At 38.8% G+C, this 23,690-nt stretch overlaps 2 protein-coding genes across 11 annotated transcripts in view; both read left to right on the forward strand.

Moving 5' to 3' along the window:
• Positions 1 to 23,690, forward strand: part of LOC137234572 (plasma membrane calcium-transporting ATPase 2-like) — a 2,440,841-nt gene that overhangs the window by 1,379,227 nt on the left and 1,037,924 nt on the right. The window lies entirely within an intron of this gene.
• Positions 9,596 to 18,983, forward strand: LOC137234574 (uncharacterized). Its single transcript, XM_067758040.1, has 2 exons — positions 9,596 to 11,271; positions 11,428 to 18,983. The coding sequence occupies exon 2, from the start codon at positions 14,497 to 14,499 to the stop codon at positions 18,115 to 18,117; it is 3,621 nt and encodes a 1,206-aa protein (XP_067614141.1). The 5' UTR covers positions 9,596 to 11,271; positions 11,428 to 14,496; the 3' UTR covers positions 18,118 to 18,983.

Raw genomic sequence — 23,690 nt, forward strand, 5'->3', positions numbered from 1 at the left:
GAGCCTGGGTTCAAGTGACGACAACGGACCCAGCTGACATCCTGGAGCTGCTCAAGGAGTACAACCCGCCACAAGTTTGGAAGTCAACCCGGATAAAACCGAGCTTGTTCTCTTCACGAGGAGGTACAGAGTAGCAAATCTTACACCGCCAAGAATTGGGGGTACGTTCTTAGCATTTAGCGACCAAATCAAGTATTTGGGAGTCATTCTGGATAGGAAGCTATTATGGAGTGACCATACATTGGAGCGATCCAAGAAGGCAGCAACAGAGCTGTTCACCTGCAAGAGGGCAATTGGCACCTCCTAGGGATTCTCCCCTAAGGTGACCTATTGTATTTACACAGACATTGTGCGCCCGATTCTTCTTTATGGTGCCTTGGTCTGGTGGCCTGCACTAGCTAAAAATACCTATCTTAAAATGCTTCAAAAGGTGCAATGGAGTTCGGAGCTCTGCATTACCGGGGGTCTCGGCTCCACTCCAGATTCCGTTACATACATACATGGATACATAGATACTTAGATAGATACAGGCCAAGCTAATAAAAGCGTGTTAAAAAGGGCTGCAGTATGCTCTTTCGTAGATGTGCCATGCATCCACTTCTATCATTGATAAAGGAATGCGTTTTTCGCATTATGTGCAAGGCTTCAAATCTATGGCCATTTGGGTTGGTCACAAGTTCAATTGACCTTATGTCCGTTAACCTTATGTGACCCCACCATCAGATTAATGCATTGTCATCGAGCCTTGATACGTGGGCAAAGTTTTAATCAAACTTATGGCCATTCAAAGTAGTAATAAGGCCAATTTACCTTATGGCTGTTGACCTTATGTCACCACACCATCACAATAATGCATTGCCATCGAGCCGTGATACGTGTGCAAAGTGACATTTTCCGTTCAAGATAATAAGGACGAAGTGCACAATTTTTTTAATGGCAGATATTTAAGCACATCAAAAGGTATTTGGGTATTACCTGGATTTTCGATTCATGAGCAATTCCCAACAGGTGGTACATCTATCTGTTCACTTAGAAAATGAACAAAGGGTTTATGGTACTGCAGGAACCACTACAAACCACTTTGACAGCATTTTTTTTCTTTTGTTCAGTTGACGATTTTGCAAGGACTTTGCTTTACTCCGAAGTACCCATCCCTTTTCTAGATGTTCGCATACATAAAGCCAACAACAGTATTATTTTAAATTGGTACTCGAAGCCAACATCCTCTGGTCGCCTGATTAATTTTTTATCCTCCCAACCAAGAAAGTATAAAATCAATACAACGAAGAATCTGATACGAAAAATAATGACGATTAGCCACGAAAAATTCCATGAAACTAATATAGAAAAAATACAAACAATCTTGAAAAATAATAATTACCCCGACCGCTTGATACATGAACTAATAAACCAGGAAGTCATGAAAAATAGCAACCCCCACAATAAACCACAAAATGCAACAACAGAAGTAAAGAAATATTACAGCGTCACATATATCCCAAAGCTTAGTACAATAGACCACAACATACTAAAAGAACAAAATATCACCTTAGCCTACAAATCCAACAACACATTATCCAAAATTTACACAAGAACAAAAGATCCAATAGACAAGCTACAACAAAACAATGTGATATACAAAATAGAATGAAATGGAAAAGAGAACGAAAACTGTGATAAGATTTATATCGGAACTACAAAACGAGAGCTTGGTATACGAATATCCGAACACAAAGCAGACGTGGAAAAACAAAAGCCAAGCACTACGCTCTCCCAACACATAATAAGCAGTGGCCATACAGCTGATTTTAACAACACCAAAATTATTGATAAGGAAAAAGGAGAATTGACCAAATACAGATTGGAAAGCTTGCACATATTGAGAAATAGAGAAAAGACGATCAACAAAAAAGAAGACTACGACTACATAGGCGCTGCATACATGTTATGTTTAAGTAATAATTTTAGTAATGATAAAACTACCACGCAAGGTGGTACGGATGATTAATCTTTAAGTGTTCATACTGTTTATTGTTATTGTAATTCAAATTGGTTGTTTTACATGTTAAATGTCATGAACGTTTATACATATACGATAATGTTTGTTATCTTTTATGAAAAATAAATAGTGTAGCCCCTGATGATGCTGGATTATTCAGCGAAACGTTGGGCAAGAAGGTGAAATAAAGCGTTTATTTGCACCAAACATAATTAGGTCTAACTAGCCTACAATCCTTACTAATATTATATTTTAATTTTGAATTTTTAGACTTTTAATTTTTTTTGGATTCTCATACGTTCATATCCTACAATACATATTGTGGCATTTTGTGCATTTTTAGTGATTTAAGTTCTGTGTTAACAAACTTACACAATAATTATTGTCTAACTGCATACCTTTTTTTTATTATGTTATTTGGGCCAATTTATAAATGATTGGTTTGCTAAAATGAGCATCTTGGCCATAAATTGAAACAGGGTATATTTGATGTTCCCGACGCGTTTCGACGTTTACCTTACGTCTTCTTCTTTGGGGATCTACTTCTTTGGCGATGAACTTCAAAGAAGATTTTGACAATGCTTATATTGTCTACTATGCTGTTGTACAGAGATGCAAGAGAATGTTAAAAAAATAAACAAATGCCATTTAATGTGTGAATAATGTTGTGCAACAAATTTTATTAGTACTTGAACCAAATAATTATTAATGTTAATATTAATGTAAGTAGCAAAATAAGTGTTAAATGATGTGTCAGTTTCATGTTTATTGTTAGATAATCTAATGTATAATGTTTAATGTATTTAATTTTATATACTTAACATTAAATAGATCCCCAAAGAAGAAGACGTAAGGTAAACGTCGAAACGCGTCGGGAACAGCATACCTTTTTGTTGGTATGTATATGCTATTAGCAAGTCATTGTGCTTTCTGCTTTATTTACTGCCCGCTATGCACTGCCATCTGTTAGCATACAGTGCTCCAAAATAGCTCTCATTAAAGCATCTTAGTGAGTGCCCACCAAAAAATTTGTTTTAAGAAGAGTTATTTTTTTTTTGCTTAAGATTTAATTAAAAATAATGTTTGATTGTTGTTCCAAGAAGTGTATCTCACAGGGGAAAATATCCCGAGGTGACACTTATGTTTGCTGTTGTCTATGTGAAAGCATGGCTCACATTTCGTGTGCAGGATTCTCGCACATAGGTGGTCGAGTTGTTGACTTGAATCCAGGAAAATTGGGCTAAACTGGACCTGTCATGATTGCCGCACAGTAGAAAATGACATGCATGCTTTCATAAGACAAACTCAGAAAGAGTTTAATAATATTTTTATTGGCTTTCGTGACCTGCACGAAAGATTTAAAATGAAGGAGACTCATTTCAAAAAATTGGAAGTAATTTCCGAGTCACCAAAACGCGAAAAATACATGCCTAATAATAACACCAACTTGGCTTCGGGTGTGGGACAAAGTTGTCCTCATACGTTCGTACCTCCAACTTCACAGACAGATCAAACTAATGTGACTCAGAAATCCCCTAAACAGTCTGCCGAGATTTCAAGCGATGCTACGGTGACTTCTAACCATGTTAACACCGTTCCAACTAGCAGTGGTACCTCTGCAGCGACTGCCTCCACGACACCACCACTAATTTCATAAACCTCGCCACTAAACCAAACGTTACTGACTGATTCGAACAACAACGCTAGGCCAACCAGCGCGTTAACTGCCCCTTATCTTACAGCAGCTCCATCTTCGGGTGTGCTACCTGCTACTACTATGCAGGTGACAGATGTGCCACCTGGTTGGACCATATTTGTGTCACGGCTACATGCACTTCTAACGGAACATGACGTTGCTAATTATGTCCGCTCTGAGCTCGTAGACTGAGTAGACGTTGAAGTGATTGGACGGTTCAATTGTAACTCCTGAATCCGATCTTTCAAAGCATCCATCTCGGCCTCCACTTTATTTTGTCGTTCACTAACAGCCTCCAGCTGCGATGAGAATTTTGTTTCCTGTGCCTCCAGTTTTGTTGAGATACGTTCTTCTTGTGCTTCGAGCTGTAATGTTATGCGTGCCTCTTGTTCTTTTAATTGTTCTGCAATTTGTGACGCCATGTGTGTTTTCTGTTCTTCCATCTTCGATGTTATTCGTGTCTCTTGGGATTCCATCTGTGATGACATATACGTTTTCTGTTCTTCTAGTTGATATGACATTGTCGATGTTTGAGCAGATATTGCAGTCAAAATCATGTTCAAGTCTGTGCTCGTAACTGTCTGCGTAACTGTCTCTTCCATTTTGGTTGTTTCCTCGCCATCAAGATGAAAGTCATACTCTTCCACGTCAATTCCTTCTACTTCCATTGCCTCTCGTAGCCGTGCCTGAAGTTCAAGTTTAACGCCGCTTGTATTCAATCCACGGCTCTCCAACTCCCTCTTCAGTTGCTGGATCTTCAATTCACTGAACTTTGCCATGTCCTTGTTGTCCTCTGGAATTTATTCAACAATCCCACTTCTGACACCAATTGTAACGAATTTACTTGCAAATCCTCTTATTTGCAACCCTCTGCTAAGTTCGTATCGCTAAACTATTGAATAAATAACTTCAATATGTAATAATGTAAAATGGCCTTTATTCAAGTACTTCACAATAACACTTGTACTTTGCAACGAATAGCTTACTTAATAACCAAACTGATTGACAGCTCAAATGAAACTCTACTATTCAAAATAATACTGCTATAGCTCGCTAGATAGCGCTTAATCCAAATCTCAAATCAAACTGAATTACATTTTACTCTCTTGTGCCGCTTTTATAGTTTACGCTGCATACATCTAGGCTCTTCTATTTCCAGAACTTACCAACTATTTCGAGTGTTTATAGTTCTCATATAGTTTCTACTTGTTTACAATTGTCTACTTTTCAGCGTCTCTCAGATGTATGTGAGTTTGTAGTTTACAGTCTCTCGCACACACATAGGCGTATAAGTAAATGCATCTGTGTGTGACATCTCTCGGCTGCCTTATATATGTGTATACATGATTTGATTATTGACGTGAACATCGCTTAGCATCGCCTTAGTGATGGTATAGCTTAGGGATGCTAATATCCGTGACAATAGTATAACTGAGTTACAGTGTTACGCGGCTGTAATCAGTATAAAAAGGTTCAGGCCCTATGTGGAGGGTCTACCCTTTACGGTGATAATGGATCACGTAAGCCTGAAATGGCTTATGAACCAGAAGGATCTGGTCGACTGGCGAGATGGAGCTTCAAGCTGCAAGGGTATAATTTCACGATCCAAAGCCGTAAAGGATGAACATGGATGAGATTCTAACTGATGACAGAATGTTAGACATTAACCTTAAATCACCTTACTTAGAATCTGACGAATCCGGTGAACTGCGGAAAACAGTGATAGACAACAAACATCGATTACCAGAACTTTGTGAATCGGACGCGACGTATGCATTAATGTGATGGTGTGGTGACATAAGGTCAACGGCCATAAGGTCAATTGGCCTTATTACCACTTTGTATGGCCAAAAGTTTGATTGAAACTTTGCACACGTATCAAGGCTCGATAACAATGCAATAATGTGATGGTGGGGTAACATAAGGTTAACGGGCATAAGGTCAATTGAACTTATGACCACCCAAATGGCCATAGATTTGAAACCTTGCACATAATGCGAAAAACGCATTCCTTTATTAATGATAGAAGTGGATGCATTGCACATTATTGGCTATATATATTTGATTCTCTAAAGTCATTATTTCGTTAACAAGCTCAAAACTAAGTAACTCGAGTTTCTTATGTTTAATATGCGCAAAAATTCTTAAATTTGTTGTTTTATTATTTTTATCGTACGTAATTTCAGATCTTACCCGTGGAACTTTTTTCGAAAAATTAAATGAAAATTTGTCGTGGACATATAAATTAAGTTATTTTTCGTTGTTTTTGTCTGTTTTGATAGGAAGGTTGTTGTCGTTTTGCCGTTTTGTCATTGCCCTTGTCTGTACTGCCAAAATTTGTTTGTTAGCTTCTTTAATCTCATCCATTGTGATACGCGATAGTGCATCAGCACAAACGTTTGATTTATCCTTTATATATAAAATAGTAAAGTTATATTCAGATAGTTCCAGTCTTATTCTTGAAAGTTTTGAAGATGGGTCTTTCATGTTGAATAAGTATACTAGAGGTCTATGATCTGACTTTACAATAAAATGGGTACCATACACATATGGGCGAAATTGCTTTATTGCGAAATAAATAGCTAAGAGTTACAACTCTATAATTGATTTTTTCTGTTCGGCTTTATTAAATGCTTTAGAAGCGAAACAAATTGGTAAATCACTACCTTGCTGTTCTTGACTCAAAATAGCGCCACATCCAGTTGTGGAAGCATCAACGGTAATAATGAATTGTTTAGTAAAATCTGGATATTGAAGTAATTTTGGTGAAAGTAACGCTGCTTTCAAAGATAAAAATGCTCTTTCGCACTCTACATCCCATACAAATTCAACTCTTTCTGCTTAATCGATTTAGAGGCGCTGCCAGAGACGCAAAATTAGGTATAAACAGTCTGTAATAGTTTGCAAACGCGACGAATCGTCGTACCGCGTCTTTGTCAGTCGGTTTCTTATACTTTTTAATTGCGTTTATTTTAGAGTCGTCTGGCAACAAACCTTTGGCTGAACCATTGTTACCTAAAAATATAACTTATGGTCGTAAAAAGTGGCATTTATTTGGGTTAAGCTTGAGATTGAAAGACCTACAAGTATCGAAAACTGTTGAAAGATTTTTAATGTGGTGTGCTTCACTACAGCCTATGACGATAATATCGTCGACGTACAAAAATGCGACGTTGGGTGGTATACCCAAGCTATTGTCATCGTTCGCGAGAATGAATTAGGTGCTATATTTAAACCGAATGGAAGCACTTTCCATCTAAATGGGCCGTGGTCAGTGCTGAAAGACGTAATGTCACGAGAGTCAGGATGCAAGGGGATTTGATGAAATCCTGAAAAAAGATCTAATGTGGAAAAATACTTTGCTCTACCGAGATTGTCTAAAATATCGTCAACTCTAGCTAGTGGGAATTTATCAGCAATTAGTTTTTTTGTTTACTGCGCGAAAATCTACGCACATACGATAAGCTTTTTTACCATTAGTATCTTTCTTTGGGACTACAATCAAAGAACTATTGTAATTGGAATAACTGCCTCCACACCGTCGCCAATGAACTTTTAGTTACAAAAAGAACTGTGCTACCGTGGCGGTAGTCTTCGCCACGCTTTAACTTTATTCTCCCGCAATATAAAGGATAACCACTTTTAATTAAAAAGAACACGTCCGTTCGGCTTAAGTGCAAATTTATTATATGTATTCATTTTCTGTCAGTGACGTGAGCCGCAGCTGCATTTGAAATTCGCATTGCTAACTGCCCGCGCCTGTCAAACGCAATTAAATCTGCATGCACATAGAGTATATAATTTTAAACGGATGTGAAGGTTAATTTATCCTTACAACATATACGAAAGATCATACTGGAGCCCTTTTTAACACGCTTTTATTAGCTTGGCCTGTATCTATCTATGTATCTATGTATCCATGTATGTATGTAACGGAATCTGGAGTGGAGCCGAGAGCACCGGTAATGCAGAGCTCCGAACTCCGTTGCACCTTTTGAAGCATTTTAAGATATATACTTTTAGCTAGTGCAGGCCACCAGACCAAGGCACCATAAAGAAGAATCGGGAGCACAATGGCTGTGTAAATCCAGTAGGTCACCTTAGAGGAGAATCTCTAGGAGGTGCCAATTGCCCTCTTGCAGGAGAACATATCTGCTGCTGCCTTCTTGGATCGCTCCACTATATGGTTTCTCCATAATAGCTTCCTATCCAGAATGACTCCCAAATACTTGACTTGATCCCTAAACGCTAAGAACGTACCCCCAATTCTTGGCGGTGTAAGATTTGGTACTTTGTACCTCCTCGTGAAGAGGACAAGCTCAGTTTTATCCGAGTTGACTTCCAAACCTGTGGCTGTGGCCCAGTGCGAAATTTTGGATAGTGCCCCTTCCATTAGGTTGGAAAGAGTTTGCATAAATTTCCCCAGCATGGTGACGCAGATGTCATCTGCATACGCGATCACTTGGTGACCTTCTGCCTCCATGAGGCGTAGTAGTTGGTTGACGGTAACCACCCAAAGTAGCGGAGAGAGAACGCCACTCTGCCGACCGGTCTGCGGATCACGCATCCACCTAGCTCAGTTTTAATCTGCCTACGCGTAAGCAGATTGTATATAAACTCCACCGCGTCAACCCCCAGATCGCCCAGCGCCGAGGTCATGGCCTCAGGGAGAACGTTGTTGAAGGCACCCGCTATATATAGAAATGCACAAGTGTGTATTCTTTCAGGTCAAGTGACCTTTCGATAACGGATACCAGCGAGTGCAAGGCCATGTCAGTAGACCTACCCTTAGTATAGGCATGTTGAGCTTGCGAAAGAAGCGATGGCTCAATCCTCCTCCTGATGTAGTCCCCTAGGAGTCTTTTGGGTGCTTTTAGCAGAAAAGAAGATAAGCTTATAGGCCTATAATCATTTGGTTTAGAGTGGGAGGTTTTCCCTGCCTTGGGGATAAAGACCACATTGACTTCTCTCCACGATTCTGGTACGTAATTGGGCCTAAGACAACCTATAAACATCCCTTTTATCCAGGACCTTATAAGTTCGACAGTATACTGTAGCTGAGCCGGAAAAATTCCATCCGGACCGGCGATTTATAGGGCTTGAAGGTCTGTAAAGCCCAATAAATTCTTTTATGATCTGTGATTTCGCTTATTAGCTGATCATTAGGTGACCTTTCGCTAACAATATTTGAAGACACGCCCGCGCTTGCTGGGAAGTGTGTATCCATAAGCAAGTTTATGGTTTCAGCGCTGGAGTCCGCCCAGTGCCCATCCGGCTTTTGGACGTAATCCTGGAGCAGCTCCAGGATGTCAGCTGGGTCCGTTGGCATCACTGGAACCCAGGCTCTAGCCCTTGGTCGTGAGGGGATATCAAGCACCTCCAATACCTTGAGGCGCTCTCCCGGATATACCACCCCTATCAGCGTGACCGCGGCCCTATAGAGGTTTACCGATCTGGCGTCATCACAGGCAATTAGGTTGACATTGCCTGGAAGCACCCTGCATCGGTGTAAAATGGCGGTGGACAAGGGTTGTCTTTCTTAACTTTAACGGCCACCGTAGCGAGCGCGGCTTCGACCTACTTCCACTGTTGTTTCGGGATCCTGCCATCTTCGCCGCTCTCGTCTATAATACCAATGATCTGCCGACCCTTGGCAATTTCAGCGAAAGACCGCGTCCAGCCTCCCTGCGTCTTGGCCCTTTTCGGTGCCGTGGGGTTGCATTCATCCACGGACCGCTGGCGTTTCGAGCTTTCATCACTCTCGACTAAAACTTTTAAAATTACTTGAACTAAAAAATTAAAAATAAACATTAGTTTAAAAAAACTAAAAAAATACACTTTTATAGCTAACTAACTTAAAAATATAAAATAATTTTCAATTAAAAATAGTTTGTATAACAGTAGTAGAAGGTCAAACAATCATTTATAGTTAATCACCTCAAAATAAAATTATAATAAAATTTAAGTTATTAACAGAATAATTTAATTCGCAGTAAAAAGCGTGAACTTCCTTATCTTGCTCTTTATTTGTTTTTTAATTATTCATTAATAGTGATGTGATTGGATTCCCACTTGGGGACGCTATCTTAGTCCGAATATACAGTCACCTTCAATGATCCCGTGGTTATCTATGCGAAGGCAGGGAGGACACGTGAAGGTTGACGCAGTCCCTTATGAAAACTGCGTTCAGAGTCAGATCAGCGTTAATCTGGAGTATCTCAACCGATCCTGCACCAACAACTTATGATGACGGACTTCGAACAGACCACAAGTCCTGCCTAGGCTTTAAAGGATGGAGTGTAGCATTCACTGATTAAGTTATTCATTCATTTGTACAAACATATATTTCAACCCGTTTTGGAATGTCTTAAAATATATTTACTCTTACATACATACATATTCATACAATTGTACATACGTATATTTTAGCTCGCTTTGGTACGGCATGAGATTCTATTGACACATTCATTCATTTGTACAAACATATATTTTGTACACCGTGCATCATATGGTAACCTGAGCTTTGGTATGTCACTGTTTAGAGCTTGTTCACGGCAAATTATTAACATGTGTTGAAGACATGATCCAATTTTCGGACTAAGTCCGCCCCCCTCCGTCTGGCAACACCCGGCCAGTGCGGCCAAGCGCAGGCAGTGCAGCTCAGCTGTGGCTTGCCAGCCACCACGGCTCTCACTCTCATTGTTTTTTAGTTTATCAATAACTACCAACCCGTTCGCTACGCATCGATCGCATCGTTTTTTGTTTCATCGCCCGCCCGCTATCGCGCAGTTTTATTTTCTTTATATAAGTGAAGTTAATTAGATTAAACTTTATATTTTGGTTTCCATTTAAAATAAAAACAGCAGTTGTGAATATATGATATACATATACTCGTGTGCCTTTCTTTTTTATACATGGTCCTTTGGTGCTAAAAAGGCAACCAGCGGCAAAAACAAATTATTTCAAAGTTTATATATGTACATTTATACAATTAACATTAAACGAAATACGCGGCCGGTACGGACACAAAAAACAAAAAGTGATAAAAATAGTGTTTGAAAAAAAACTAGAAAATTGCTACATACAAAAAAACAACAAAATATTTTAAACAAAATCAACATTTTATCATCAAAAAAAAAATTATTTGCGTTTGTGTCAAAATTTTGAACGGCAAAAGTATATAACATACATAAATACAATAAAAGGTTACATTAAGGTGTTACAAAAAGAGAAAAAATTTAAAATCCTAATTGAATAACATAAAAGTGAAGGAAGGAAGAAACATAAAAACGATATATATACAAGAGACAAAAAATAAAAGAAAAAAAGGAAAACAATTATTTAAAAATATTAATAAAGTTGAACAAAATATATACAAACACAGAGAGACAAAAACTTGTGTACCTAAAAACATAAAAGAAAGATAAAAATTGTTCGGTAAAATAAAAAACAAATACCTACTCATATACAGGAAAAAAATTAGGGTGAAGTTGAAAAAAGGAAAAAAGTTTTGGAGAAAAAATATAATTTTGAAAAAAAGAAAATTTTCGAAAAATCGCAAAAGAAAAGATATAAGGTGAAATCAAAAAAAAAAAAAAATCATAAAAATATATATAATAAATTTTGTGGCTAAAACACAAAAAACGGAAAATATAAGTAAAAACAGAAGAGAGGTTTGGTGGAAACAGAAAAAAAATTTTTTGTTTCAATATAAAGAAAAAATATACGTTAGAAAAAAATATAATTACTCGATAAAAGGGAATTGTTTGAAAAAACCAAGAAGAAAAATACAAATTTTCAAATAAAATAGAAGTTGAAAAACATAAGTGGAAAACACACATACATACATCAAAATAACATCACTATTACAACATAAACCAACTACACAACATAAAGGAGGTACAACTTTACAACACAAAATATCAACGAGAGGAACATTACAACAAAAGCTAAAGTACAACACAAAACCAACAAGTCACACACAGGTCACACAAAAATGTCTGAGTAAGTACTCTCGTTACCCAATATATTCCCATATATATTCCCTCCGTCTAACGTACGGACCCCAAATCTAAAATCCCAAAATTTATATACCCCTCCGATCTAAAGATCCGGACCCTGGGTATATAACCCAAATCAAAAAGCCTAAACGGCAAAATATTTCATTGGCTTCCCCACTGTTACCAACAGGTACAGTCCCATCAAAAAACCCATATAAATTTTTCAACAAGTAAATTTGCATTCCCGTACCAACGGAAAATCCACTGCCCGGTTCTATATACCCAATAAGTTCGTTGCGCTAAATACCTACTTAATTATAAAAGTATATACGTATATATGTAATATATGTATATACCCACTTAGTTCGGTAATCATCCACGAGCTATGCATATTTTTCCAGCGTGAAATTCACCGCTGCCCAATTTACCCATATATACATATATTACATAAAATATATTTTACAAAAACCCATAGCAACAAACTTTGCCAAATTTTTGTCACTTTTCCTAAAGTTTATTTTACCGGTGCACCCAAAATTAATTTTGCATACAAACATACAATTATATGCACCCATAATACCCACACGCACTTGTATATCTTTTTGCATAAGCCAAAAACCCACCCTCAACAAAGTAATTGCATGAGCATACGTAACAACATAATAGAAGGAATCAACAAAGAAGATCATCGGTTACATATTTTGCATACATTTACTTTGTCAATACAGATCAAGTGCATTGGCACGGCAAACAAAAGGTTGTTGGTACACCACAGTTTGTCGGCAAATATATTTCACCCACTTATATATATACATACATACGTACTATATACCCATATTACTTGTGCTCAGACGCGCTGAGACAAGTACATATAACAAAAAGCCGGTACACATTAGGCCGGTCTCAAAAATTAAAAAATAAAATCCCAGTGAACACAAATATTATAATATTTATATTATTATATACTCACATTACTTGTACTCAGAAGCGCTGAGACAAGCCCGTATTAAAAACCAAGCGTACAGTAGGCTGGTTTCAAAAAAGTTTTTTTGCACTTTTGACAAAATTTTTTTTCGATTTTCACAGCTTAATAAAAGCTCCCATTTCTTAATAAACCAAACTAATTTATAATGCCGAAATCGTCGGACGAAACCCAAAAATTGACCCCTGCAGATAAATGCCTGCAGAAATTCATATATGACGGTAACCAAGTAGAGGTTTACTGCTCAAGATGGTCACCCTCCCAAGCTACCGATTTATCAGAGTGTATGCTTAAGGTCAAATTAGAAGACCTTGATAAAATATGGGCAAAGGTGCTAGAGTCCCATCGAGAAGTAAGTTTCTCAGATAATTACACAGATGTTAGCGGCTCGGTTGAGCAAAAATTCGCTAAATGCTTGGAAACATACCAAACATGCAAATCAGGAATTTTAGAAGCCTTACAGCTGTTTAATACTGCTAGCACCAACCAACAACAAATACCCGCCCACCCAATAAACAATTCAGACGCAAACGGGTTTTATTTAAAAGTACCACCATGCGACACCGAAGTATTTCATGGTGGATACGAAGACTGGCCATCCTTTAGAGATATGTTCACGGCAGTCTATAAAAACCACCCTAAATTATCACCCGCTCAAAAATTATACCATCTACGCCTGAAAACAAAAGGACAAGCTGGGCTTATTGTAAAACAATACCCACTGAGCGATAATAATTTCGAGCTTGCCTGGGAAGCGCTCAGATCTAGGTACGAGAACAAAAGGATACTCGTCGACAACCAACTTAAGACGCTGTTCAACCTACCCACAATATTCGCAGAAAGCGGAGAACAAATACAGAAGATGCAGACAACAATCAACAACTGCATGTCAACCCTTAACACCCAAGGAATCCCGACAACGGACTGGGACCCAATCCTCGTTTACCTCTGCTCATCCAAGCTGCCCAGTGAAAGCCTTTCACTATGGGAACAATCCCTCAGCTCCCGAAAAGAACTCCCACTTTGGGATGATATGAATAAATTTTTGACCAGCAGATACGAGGTAGTAGAGAGAATCAGTACCTATCGACCAGGCAAGGCGAAACCCCAATTTTCGAGTTTTACGCCACGAACGGTGAATCAAAACTCGACCCAATCTAACAATAATAGAACCCATGCATATCACACGGAGTTCAATAAAACGGCTTCGTGTAGATTATGCAATCAATACCACGCAGTCAAATCTTGCGTTAGGTTTAGAAATTTATCGGTATCAGACCGAATCAAATTTGTGAGAGAAAATAGTTATTGCGAAAACTGTTTGTCTACGTCACACCCCAAGAACGAATGTAAAAGTAGTTTCACGTGCGTTTATTGCCAAAAGCGTCATCATTCGCTACTGCATTTGCAGCCCAAACCCCAACAATCACAACCAAACCCCAGAGCTCAAAATGCCCAAGCCGGCACCCCTAGGAGAACGGACAACGAGCGAGCCTCAACGTCAAAAGCCGCCGCAAGAGCCACCTCCTCCCAACAATCTCAAGACAAAAACCCGGTTTCTTCACTCTTCTCGAGTAATCATGGAACCACCCTATTACCCACAGCAATAGTATCAGTATACTTTGCTGGCGAATTTCATAAAATTCGTGCCCTAATAGACCAAGGTTCACAAAAAACTTTTGTATCATCCCGTATACAAAAGGTTCTTGGTCTACCCACAAAAGAGTCGCTCCACCAGATATCTGGAATGGGTGGAACGGTTGTGAAAAATGCCAATAAAGTCTGCCAGATAACATTCTGTTCAGCAGACTTAACCTAAATGATAGACGCACAAGCAATAATTTTGCCCAAACTAACGAAGTTCTTGCCCACAGTCAGAGTTTCAAGCATCGATCTCGAAGAACTGACCCATTTACCGTTAGCCGATCCGCAGTATTCGATACCATCAAAAATCGATGTGGTAATCGGCAGCGATATCACCCCGCAAATCCTCACCGAAGGGCTCCTACGAAATGTGAGTGGAACATTACTTGCCCAAAACACAATATTCGGATGGATATTAAGCGGCCCTGTAGCTGAAAAGGTATCAACCTTCAGCACTCATGTCACGGAATGCACCGATGACCCCATCAATCAACTTTTGAGACAATTTTGGGAACAGGAAGAAGTTCACCAAACCCAACAACGATCAGCAGAGGATGAATACTGCGAAGCACTCTACCGGACAACCACAATTCGTGAGGAAGATGGACGCTACAGAGTAAAACTACCTTTCAAATCGGAATTTCCAGCCAATCTGGCACTCGGTCATTCACGACCCGCAGCACAACAGCAGTATATCAGCATCGAACGAACCCTCGAAAGAAAACCCGAATTAAGAGACAAATATTTTGAAGTCCTTAATGAATATTTAACCATGGATCACATGGAACCCGCCTCCCAACAAGAGATAATTAGAGATGGTAAATATCTATCATTTTATCTACCCCATCATGCTGTCATAAAACCCGACAGCAAAACCACAAAAGTGCGAGTCGTCTTCAACGCATCAAAAATGTCGCATTCTGGCAACTCGTTGAACGACGTCCTTCATACAGGCCCCATTCTACAAAATTACTTAATGCTCGTCATACTTAAATGGCGACTTTATAAGTTTGTTTTTAACGGCGATATTGAGAAAATGTATCGCCAAATACGCATCCATGAAGAAGATAAAGATTTTCATCGAATCGTTTTTCGAAAACACCCAACTCTGCCGATAGAAGATTTTCGACTAAAAACAGTTACCTTTGGTGTAAATTGCGCGCCGTATTTGGCGATTCGAACCCTTCACCAACTCGCCCACGATTGTCAAGACGAATATCCGCTCGCTAAAAACATTTTATTGAATGAAACTTATGTTGACGATATTTTGTCCGGCGGTCATGATATACAGTCCACTTTGAACTCTATGACTCAAGTTATCGAAGCTTTAAAATCGGCAGGGTTCCCTTTGAGGAAGATGTCGGCAAATCACCCTGAAATTTTAAAACCCGTTCCCGACCCTGATTTGCTAGACGTCGACTTCCTTAAATTCCATGATTCGAGTTCCACAAAAACCCTTGGAATTCAGTGGAACGCGCTAACCGACACCTTCACCTACACGTATGATCCACCATCAGCAGAAAACACGACTACAAAAAGGCAGATTTTATCAGCAGTTGCAAAACTGTTTGACCCCGCAGGATGGCTTTCACCAATAATGATTCTTGCCAAAATGTTGCTGCAACAACTCTGGATGGAAGGAACGGATTGGGACGAAGACGTGAAGCCCGGAGCTCTCGAAAAATGGACCTCAATTTATGAAAATTTACCTCATATCAGAGACATTAAAATCCCTAGGTGGGTACAGTATTCCCCCGATAAACTAATCCAGCTGCATGGATTCTCAGATGCTTCAGAAAAAGCATTTTGTGCCTGTATATATTTACGAGTACAAACCCATGAAAATAAGTTTTCATCCCATTTGCTAGCTGCTAAAAGCAAAGTAGCACCCCTCCAAACCGTGAGTCTTCCACGGTTGGAACTCTGTGGAGCAGTTTTACTCTCCAAGTTAGTGAAACAGCTGCGAAGTGAGCTGAATCTACCCCAACACGAACTCATTCTCTGGTGCGATTCTGCCATCGTACTGGCCTGGTTAGAAAAACCACCCCATACCTGGAAAACGTATGTCGCCAACAGAACCTCTGAAATTCTTAAGAACGTCGACAACGCCACTTGGAGGCACGTTTCCAGTAAGGATAACCCAGCGGATTTGGGCACTCGAGGTTGCAAGCCTCAAGATTTAGTCCAATGTCCGCTATGGTGGGAAGGACCTAATTGGCTAATCAATCCATCAACTTCGTGGCCAAAGGATACACCTCACCACCCAACTCCCCCCGAACAACGACATGTGGAAGTATTCCACACCCTGCAGGAAGAAAATATAGATATAATCGACCGTTTTTCGTCATTTTCTCGAGCGCTTAGAGTCGTGGCCTATATGTTGCGGTTTATCAAGAAAGCAAGGAAACTGAAAGTTCCAGCCACGCTTAACCTCACCCACGCCGAAGTGAATGATGCCAAAATCAAAATCATCATTCAAACTCAACGGAATCATTACGGAGACACGATAGAGCTGCTTCAAACGTCAGGACCCTTACCCAAAAAGAACACCCTTCTGACATTAAACCCCATGCTAGATGACTCAGGAATCATGCGAGTTTCTGGAAGATTAGCATATGCCACCTATAGCTTTAATGAGCGGCACCCAATTATCATACCCGAAAACTCTCGATTTTGTTCTCTTCTGTTAGACTTCCTCCATTCGAACTTGCTGCACGCCGACAAACAGCTGATGATCCGAATGGTACAGCAACAGTACTACATTCCACGTTTGAAGCAAAAGGTCAAAAAGCTCGTCTTCCACTGCAAAACCTGCACCATCTATAAACAGCAGATGAAAACGCAGATAATGGCAGCCTTGCCACCCGAGAGGTCAACATATTCTCTACCCTTTCATACAACAGGAGTCGATTTTGCTGGACCATTTATGGTAAAAACTTCTCCCCTTCGCAGAGCTTCGTATGTGAAAGCTTACGTTTGTGTGTTCGTCTGTTTTTCCACAAAGGCTGTTCATTTAGAAGTGTGTTCTGACCTCACCACCAACGCCTTCAACGCAGCCTTTGCCCGATTCACTGGTCGCCGTGGCCTACCCCATCAGATATTTTCTGACAACGGAAAGACGTTCGTCGGCGCACCACGCGTATTTCAAAGGGAATTCACCACATTTCTCAAGGAAGTCGCTACAGACGTCGCAGAAAAATATGCAACTCACGGATTCTCATGGAAATTCATCCCACCATACGCTCCACACATGGGTGGGCTATGGGAAGCGGCCGTGAAAAGTTTCAAGATACACTTTACGAAAGTAGCAGGAAACCAGAAGTTCTCCTTCGAAGAGCTTACTACCCTCTTAGTACGCATAGAGGCGGTCCTCAACTCCCGACCGCTCTCCCCTATGTCCGAAGATCCAATGGATCCCCTAGTCCTAACCCCAGGGCATTTCCTACGTGGCGCGCCGCTCTTGTCGTTACCGGAGCCAACTGCAGAGCATCTCACCTTGGTCAACAAATGGCAGAAACTGAAAGTGCTTCACCACCAATTCAGCACACGATGGAAGAGCGAGTATCTCAAGGAGCTGCATAAGCGGTATAAATGGAAATTCCCTCAACGCAATATTCAAGTTGGAGATTTAGTCGTGGTAATGGATGATTTACTACCCCCGAACGAATGGCGTTTGGGACGGGTAATCACTTTACACCCTGGATCGGATAAACATGTTCGAGTTGTGGAACTCAAAACACAAAACGGACTAATAACCCGAAATATTGCCAAACTGTGCGTGCTACCAACTGCCTAGTAGTGCCAACCCTACCTCTGATACGCTCTGCTTCATGCCCCTAGCAATCTGGAAAGATATCTAAGCTACCCTCACCAACCCATTGTTTTGAAAAATACGTATTTTTTTCTTGTCTTTACAGGACCCGCAGACGTATGGAGATGCCAAAATGTCGGCTGTGTGGCCAGCGACACGCGCTAAGGCAGTGCCGGGCGTTCCTCGCGATGAAGCCGGAGGAGCGCTACGAGTGCGCGAGGAACCACCGGTACTGCATCAACTGTCTGGCAGTGTCGCACAGCACCGGGGCATGTGACTCAAAATCAAGCTGCCGCAAATGCTCCCTCGGCCATCACACGCTCCTACACAGAGCTCGACGCACGCCCAGCAACCAGCGTCGCCCTGACAGCGGCCCACAGCGCGCAACAACAGACCAACATCGCCAACGGGCAACTCACAGCCGGTCGGCTAGACAGCGCGACGACAAACTTCGCAAATTAGTAGCCGAGGCACGAGCAGCCTTAGATAGGGTTGATGCCGCCCTGAACCCATCAACGCGTCGGGCGGGGGGGAGCATGTTGAAGACATGATCCAATTTTCGGACTAAGTCCGCCCCCCTCCGTCTGGCAACACCCGGCCAGTGCGGCCAAGCGCAGGCAGTGCAGCTCAGCTGTGGCTTGCCAGCCACCACGGCTCTCACTCTCATTGTTTTTTAGTTTATCAATAACTACCAACCCGTTCGCTACGCATCGATCGCATCGTTTTTTGTTTCATCGCCCGCCCGCTATCGCGCAGTTTTATTTTCTTTATATAAGTGAAGTTAATTAGATTAAACTTTATATTTTGGTTTCCATTTAAAATAAAAACAGCAGTTGTGAATATATGATATACATATACTCGTGTGCCTTTCTTTTTTATACAACATGATTCCTGTAGACAAATTATTAACATGATTCATTTATGCTTGCGTTGCACATTCCACAGCCAATTTTAATTATGCTTAGAATATGTTACACTTAGTTTGTAAGTATTAGTGTAAGTAAGTATTTTAGCTCATAGAAATTTTGTATAAAAAAAACAACTTTTGAATAAAGAACAGGATTCAACCTGCTGCCGTTTCAATTGGCAGTAAATTCTATCTGGTGCCGCTAACTGGGCACTGCAACCTAGATTTCGATTTTCTCTTATCCGCAAACATTACATGGCGATCCTGTCATTTCCTTATTATCCTTTAGAACTGCTGAATTAAATAGGCAGCTTCCCTCGTCTGCTGCTTTAAATATAGGCAGACTTCCTCTAAAAAATCCTGCAAAATTTGAAATAGGACAAAATATCAAAATTACGGCGATATGACAAAAAAAATTTCGAGGTATTACCGATAAAGAAACACACATCAAGAAGATAGCAGATTATTATGAACACATGGAATTGAAGCGTAAGCGTAGAGAAGTGGAATAGACCTTGACCTGTAGACACACATCAAGAGGATAGCAGATTATTATGAACACATGGAATTGAAGCGTAAGGCATAGAGAAGTGGAATAGACCTTGGCCTGCAGACACACGTCAAGAAGACAGCAGATTATTATGAACACATGGAATTGAAGCGTAAGGCATAGAGAAGTGGAATAGACCTTAGGCTGCAGACACACATCTAGAAGACATGGAATAGACCTTAGGCTGCAGACACACATCAAGGAGACAAACGGGGATAGCATATTATGTATGTAATTATTAAGGCAGTTTATTTTAAGAGCATTTGGCAACCTAACGGCTGCCAGTTTACGGGCAAAAGTAGATTTTTGCTAATAAAATTAAGAATTTTTTTTTTCAATGAACGAAATCAATAATCAAAAAGAATTTGACGCACTATTCATGCATTGTTGTAAATCAATTGAGGAAAAAGTAAATAAATTAGAAAAAGAAAAAGAAGCAGAAATAATTAAACAAGGCCATAAGGCAATTAGCATAGAAGAATATAGGCGCAGAATAAAACACCAAAAAACTGAGGAACCAAAGATTCCGAAACCCACTAAAAATAAAATAAAAAGAGGAGGAAAAAGATTTAACATAAGAAAGGCTGTAGCCATATTGTATAAAGAAATTAATTTGACAACAAACACAGAGGAAAGGATACATCTAAAAAATAAAATTAGGGAATTATAAGAAGTATAAAAGAATTTTTTTTAAAGGAAATTTTTTAAATTATAATGCCGAACAAAAACCCAATCACGCTTGAGAATAAAATAAAAAAAAAAGATTTAGAATAGGAGTTACAATGGCTAAAAGGCTTTTGGAAAGATATTGGTATGACTAGGGAACCAGACGCATGCTGATAATGTATAACCTTACAGAACATAAATAAATAAATAAAAAAAAAAACAATTAATTTTTTAACAATTATTATTTCAAAATGGGAGGCAAAGAATTCAAAGTAGAAGAACCCAATGCAAACTTAATTAATTCCACTCAAGTAATTGACCATAGTGAGGCTTTCGAATTTATCAAAATCTTGTTGGTAATTTTGACGGTCTGCACTTGCGTCAACTTATATCTAAAATTATACTCAATTCATAATAAATTTTTAAGTGAAAAAATACATGAGCCGAGCAGATGGTCTAGACAAAGTCTAAACCCAAAAAAAGATACATTTTTACCTCGATCGGCAAATGGGAAACTATTCTCAACACACTTGTGGAAGAAAAAATTTTAGCAGAAAAATCGTATAAATGTATTAATAAAAATATAAGCATACAAAGAATAACCATTTTAAAACACCTCACGACAATACTACATTCTTTGAATAATATAGGCAAAGCTATACAAGAAGTACATAGCAAATTAACTGCCAGCCATCAACTAGAAGCACAAACAATTTTTTCCGGTGTTAGAGATAAATTAGTATTCTCATTAGGTAGATATAACATTGAGGCATTAGTCCCAGCGTCATTTGAAGGGGAGAAAGAAATTGATTTCGCTAGCTTATTACCTGAAACTCAACCAAATCTAGGGGAAACCCCAAAAATTGAAATTTTTAATAAAACCTCACAAACTGAAAGCAACAAAGTGTCACAAACAATAGTCGAATTTTTAAAGACTGCTCATCAGTTTTGCCAGAATTCGATAGAAAAGCTTAAAACTTGAATAGATTTTTGGATGCTTTGGATATCTTAGAACAAATTAAGGATACCCATGAAGCTGTAGCGGTTTCGATGATAAAAACCAAGCTGAAAGGAACAGCCAGAAACCTAATAAGCACTGAAAGCTCAATTGAGGCAATAAAACAAAAATTAAAAACAGCAATTAAGGGTGAATCAGTTGAAGTTTTGGCAGCAAAACTCCTGAATATCCAACAGCGCGGTAGAACTGCAAATCAATACACTGCCGAAATTGAAAAGCTGACAAAATCGTTGGAAGGAGAATATATATATCTGACGGACTAACACCAGAGTTAGCAACCAAGTATGCTACACAATCAGCTGTGAAAGCTATGTGTAAAAACTGCTCCAGCGATAAATTAAAAACAATTATGCAAGCTGGAACGTTCACAACAATGAACGAAGCTATATCAAAATTTACTAACAGTTGCACAGAAGTAACTGGAAATACAAATTAAATTTTACATATTCGCCAACAAAATTCCAATTTCCGAGGTAACTTCCGCAGGAGTTACCAAAACAATAATTATAGAGGAAATTATAAACGTTCTTTCAATAATAACAATAATAATAATAACAGACAAAATAACCAAAGATCTGGTCGAAATTTCAGATCGCGAGGAAATACCCGCAATAACACCAGAAATGTCCGGAATGTTACACAACAGGAAAACCAACACACTCCACCTCAATAAATAAAAGATTATATATTTTCAATTTATACCTTAATAGCTACATATCTTCCAGAACAACTCTGAATGATTCCATATCAACCCTTGTAATCGATGCGGGAGCGGATATTTCAATAATAAAAAAGGGTCAAATTGACAGTAAAATCACGATAAATAATTCTCAAAAAACATATATAAGAGGAATTGTTCAAGGGATAACAAGCACTATTGGCACTGTTAAAGCGGACTTGAAAGATGATTACCTACTAATTAGTCACATATTTCACGTAGTAGAAGACAATTTCCCAATCCCATGCGATGGAACATTGGGATTAGATTTCATTAAAAAATATAATTGCATTTTAGATTATCAAACAGAAGGTGGCACTCTAATACTAAGACCATATGAGTACCCAGAAATCATAATAATTCAGATGAATAACAAACCAACAATTAATAGTATTTCAATTCCCGTACGATCAGAAGTAGTTCGACAAATTCACATAGAAAATAACAATTCAGATTTACTAATCCCACAACAAAAATTGTCTGAAGGTATTTTAATGGCAAACACACTAGCAAATTCACAACAAGCATTCGTTAGAATTATAAATACAACAGATAAAAATGCAACACTTCAAGATTTTAAAATTCGTACAGAAAATTTGAATGATTATACAATAGTTAAAAATAAAAAACTCGAAAATGAGGCCAACAATAAGGAAAAATTAGAAAGATTACATAACATTTTTTTTAAAATTTGCAAATAAAGTACTTAATGCATTATGTGCGGAATTCATTGACATTTTTTCATTGGAAACAGAACCAATTACCACTAATAATTTTTACAAAAAAAAACTTCATATGAAAGACAATAACCCAGTCTACGTAAAAAATTATAGAATACCAGAAGCTCATAAGAGTGAAATTAATAAACAAGTAAACAAATTAGTTAAAGATGACACAATAGAACCGTCAATTTCAGAATTCAATAGTCCAATTTTATTAGTACCGAAAAAATCACCCCCGAATAACCAAGAAAAAGATGGAGAATGATTGTAGATTACAGACAAGTAATTAAAAAAATTAACCGCAGATAAACTCCCTTTACCAAGAATTGATGACATACTAGATCAGTTAGGAAGAGCTAAATATTTTTCATGCTTAGATTTAATGTCTGGATTTCACCAGATTGAACTCAGCGAAGAGTCAAGAGATATCACATCCTTTACAGCAGATAATGGTACTTATCATTTTAAAAGACTACCGTATAGCCTTAAAGTAGCACCGGACTCATTCCAAAGAATGATGACATTAGAATTTGTAGGCTTAAAACCTTCACAAGCATTCCTATACATGGACGATTTAGTCGTATTAGGATGCTCCGAAAATCATATGATTAAAAATTTACGAGATGTTTTCACAACTTGTAGAAAATATAATTTAAAATTACATCCTGATAAATGTTTATTTTTCAACCAAGAAGTAACTTACCTTGGTCATAAGTGCACAAGCAAAGGAATTTTGCCAGATCCCAGTAAATTCGAAACAGTTAAAAATTACCCAACACCTAAAAATGCGGATGAGGCGAAGAGATTCGTCGCATTTTGCAATTATTACAGAAGATTTATCCCATATTTTGCAGAATATTCTAGAATAATAGCAGGACTTTGCAAGAAAAATGTAGTTTTCGACTGGACAGAGGATTGCAAAAAATCCGTTCACTATTTGAAAGCTGCGTTAATAAGCCCTAGTATCCTACAATATC

This window comes from Eurosta solidaginis, chromosome X (assembly GCF_040869045.1).
Source record: "Eurosta solidaginis isolate ZX-2024a chromosome X, ASM4086904v1, whole genome shotgun sequence".
In the NCBI taxonomy this organism is placed as follows: domain Eukaryota; kingdom Metazoa; phylum Arthropoda; class Insecta; order Diptera; family Tephritidae; genus Eurosta; species Eurosta solidaginis.